General features: G+C 44.1%; 1 protein-coding gene across 1 annotated transcript; it reads left to right on the top strand.

Moving 5' to 3' along the window:
- The first annotated feature begins 95 nt into the window (after positions 1-95).
- Positions 96-1,279, top strand: FOIG_16947 (uncharacterized protein). The gene is made up of 2 exons (XM_031218427.1): positions 96-315; positions 373-1,279. Exon 2 carries the CDS (start codon positions 448-450, stop codon positions 922-924), a length of 477 nt encoding a protein of 158 aa, XP_031051859.1. The 5' UTR covers positions 96-315; positions 373-447; the 3' UTR covers positions 925-1,279.

Raw genomic sequence — 1,279 nt, 5'->3', positions numbered from 1 at the left:
CGATCTACGCTGTATTAGTTGAGTTAAAGCGCAACCCTGAGTGGTGGCTCACCTATAAGAAATCGCTCTTGACCGATGTGATTCACTCTTGCTGGTTTAATTTTAGATCGGTTCTCACTTCTCGGAATGTCACTTCACTAAGGCTGTACTGAGGTTGATGCATAAGATGTAGTCATAAACATATCTAGCATCTCATTCATCCCATACAATTCTTGTTCTAAGTACCGAGATAAGGGAACTTAGTAACCTAGTCAGCAGGATGTCATAAAACCACGAAAATCTAACACGGGTCCAAGCATATAGGCTCATGGCAACGTAAGAAGAAGGTCTTGTGTATTTCAATTCTAAACAAAGAAGACTAATTCTAAAAAGAGGGTGGCCTGTAAAAGATTCTTGGAATATAAAGCTTTGACAATCTGAACCCAGATTTTCTGACAGCAAGAGACAATGGAAGTTCAACAGGCATTACGTGATCTTATTGATACTGTTCAGCTACTGCAGCGGAAGGCTACTCTTGCAGAGCGTCCACTTCTTCGACTCACCATGGAACTTCTGGAGTTGTGCGCCTCCACTGAACCTCAGGCTTGCATGATAGAATTACTGCAAGTCGAAGTTGGTCAGCAGAAGCGCTGGGTCATGGACTATCTAAACCAGCAGAAAGGCAACGAGCAAATGACTCGACTGGCTGATGACTTCGCAAAACCGTCAGAGGATCACGAAAGACTGCTTCTTAGATACTGTCAAGAGACTTGGGAGGGTGCCAGAGCCATAGCACTGGTGTTGGATGTTCCTCTACTGCGACCAACGTGGAAAGTCATGCACCATAGGGAAGCATTTTCATCTCCGAAAGGACGTAGGTCTCACAGAAGAACGGATAGTAGCTCCAATTCGATGTCATCAGAGGATCCAAAAGGTCATTTTTGAAGAATAATTCCTAGCTCTGGAACGAATCAATCAACAGTACCGATATTACTAGGAATTCATCGTTGATTTTACGATTTTCGCGCTAAACTATTCCGGACAACGGCAAGCAGGTTCTCGCAAATGGCAGATGACTTATGAAACGTATTCTAAACCTGGCCCTCGCTATGTCTTGACGAAGGTGGACAGGGAATCATGCTCGATTGGCCAGCTGTGTTTATTCATGTCGACATATCCAGCGGGCTATTTGCAGAAATACAGTAAGCGCTAGCGCTGAAAAGCATCTGACTAGATTAGACGCCTTTCTTACGTTCTGTCCGATCTTACATTACCAGGAGCGTTATCATCACAGAGCATA

Source organism: Fusarium odoratissimum (assembly GCF_000260195.1).
Source record: "Fusarium odoratissimum NRRL 54006 unplaced genomic scaffold supercont1.367, whole genome shotgun sequence".
Classification (NCBI taxonomy): Eukaryota; Fungi; Ascomycota; class Sordariomycetes; order Hypocreales; family Nectriaceae; genus Fusarium; species Fusarium odoratissimum.
Note: the sequence above shows the minus strand (reverse complement) of the source record. Positions and strands in the feature narration are given on the sequence as shown.

Excerpts from the sequence above, each read along its gene's own strand:
- FOIG_16947 (XM_031218427.1), top strand. The coding sequence starts at position 448 with ATGGAAGTTCAACAGGCATTACGTGATCTTATTGATACTGTTCAGCTA.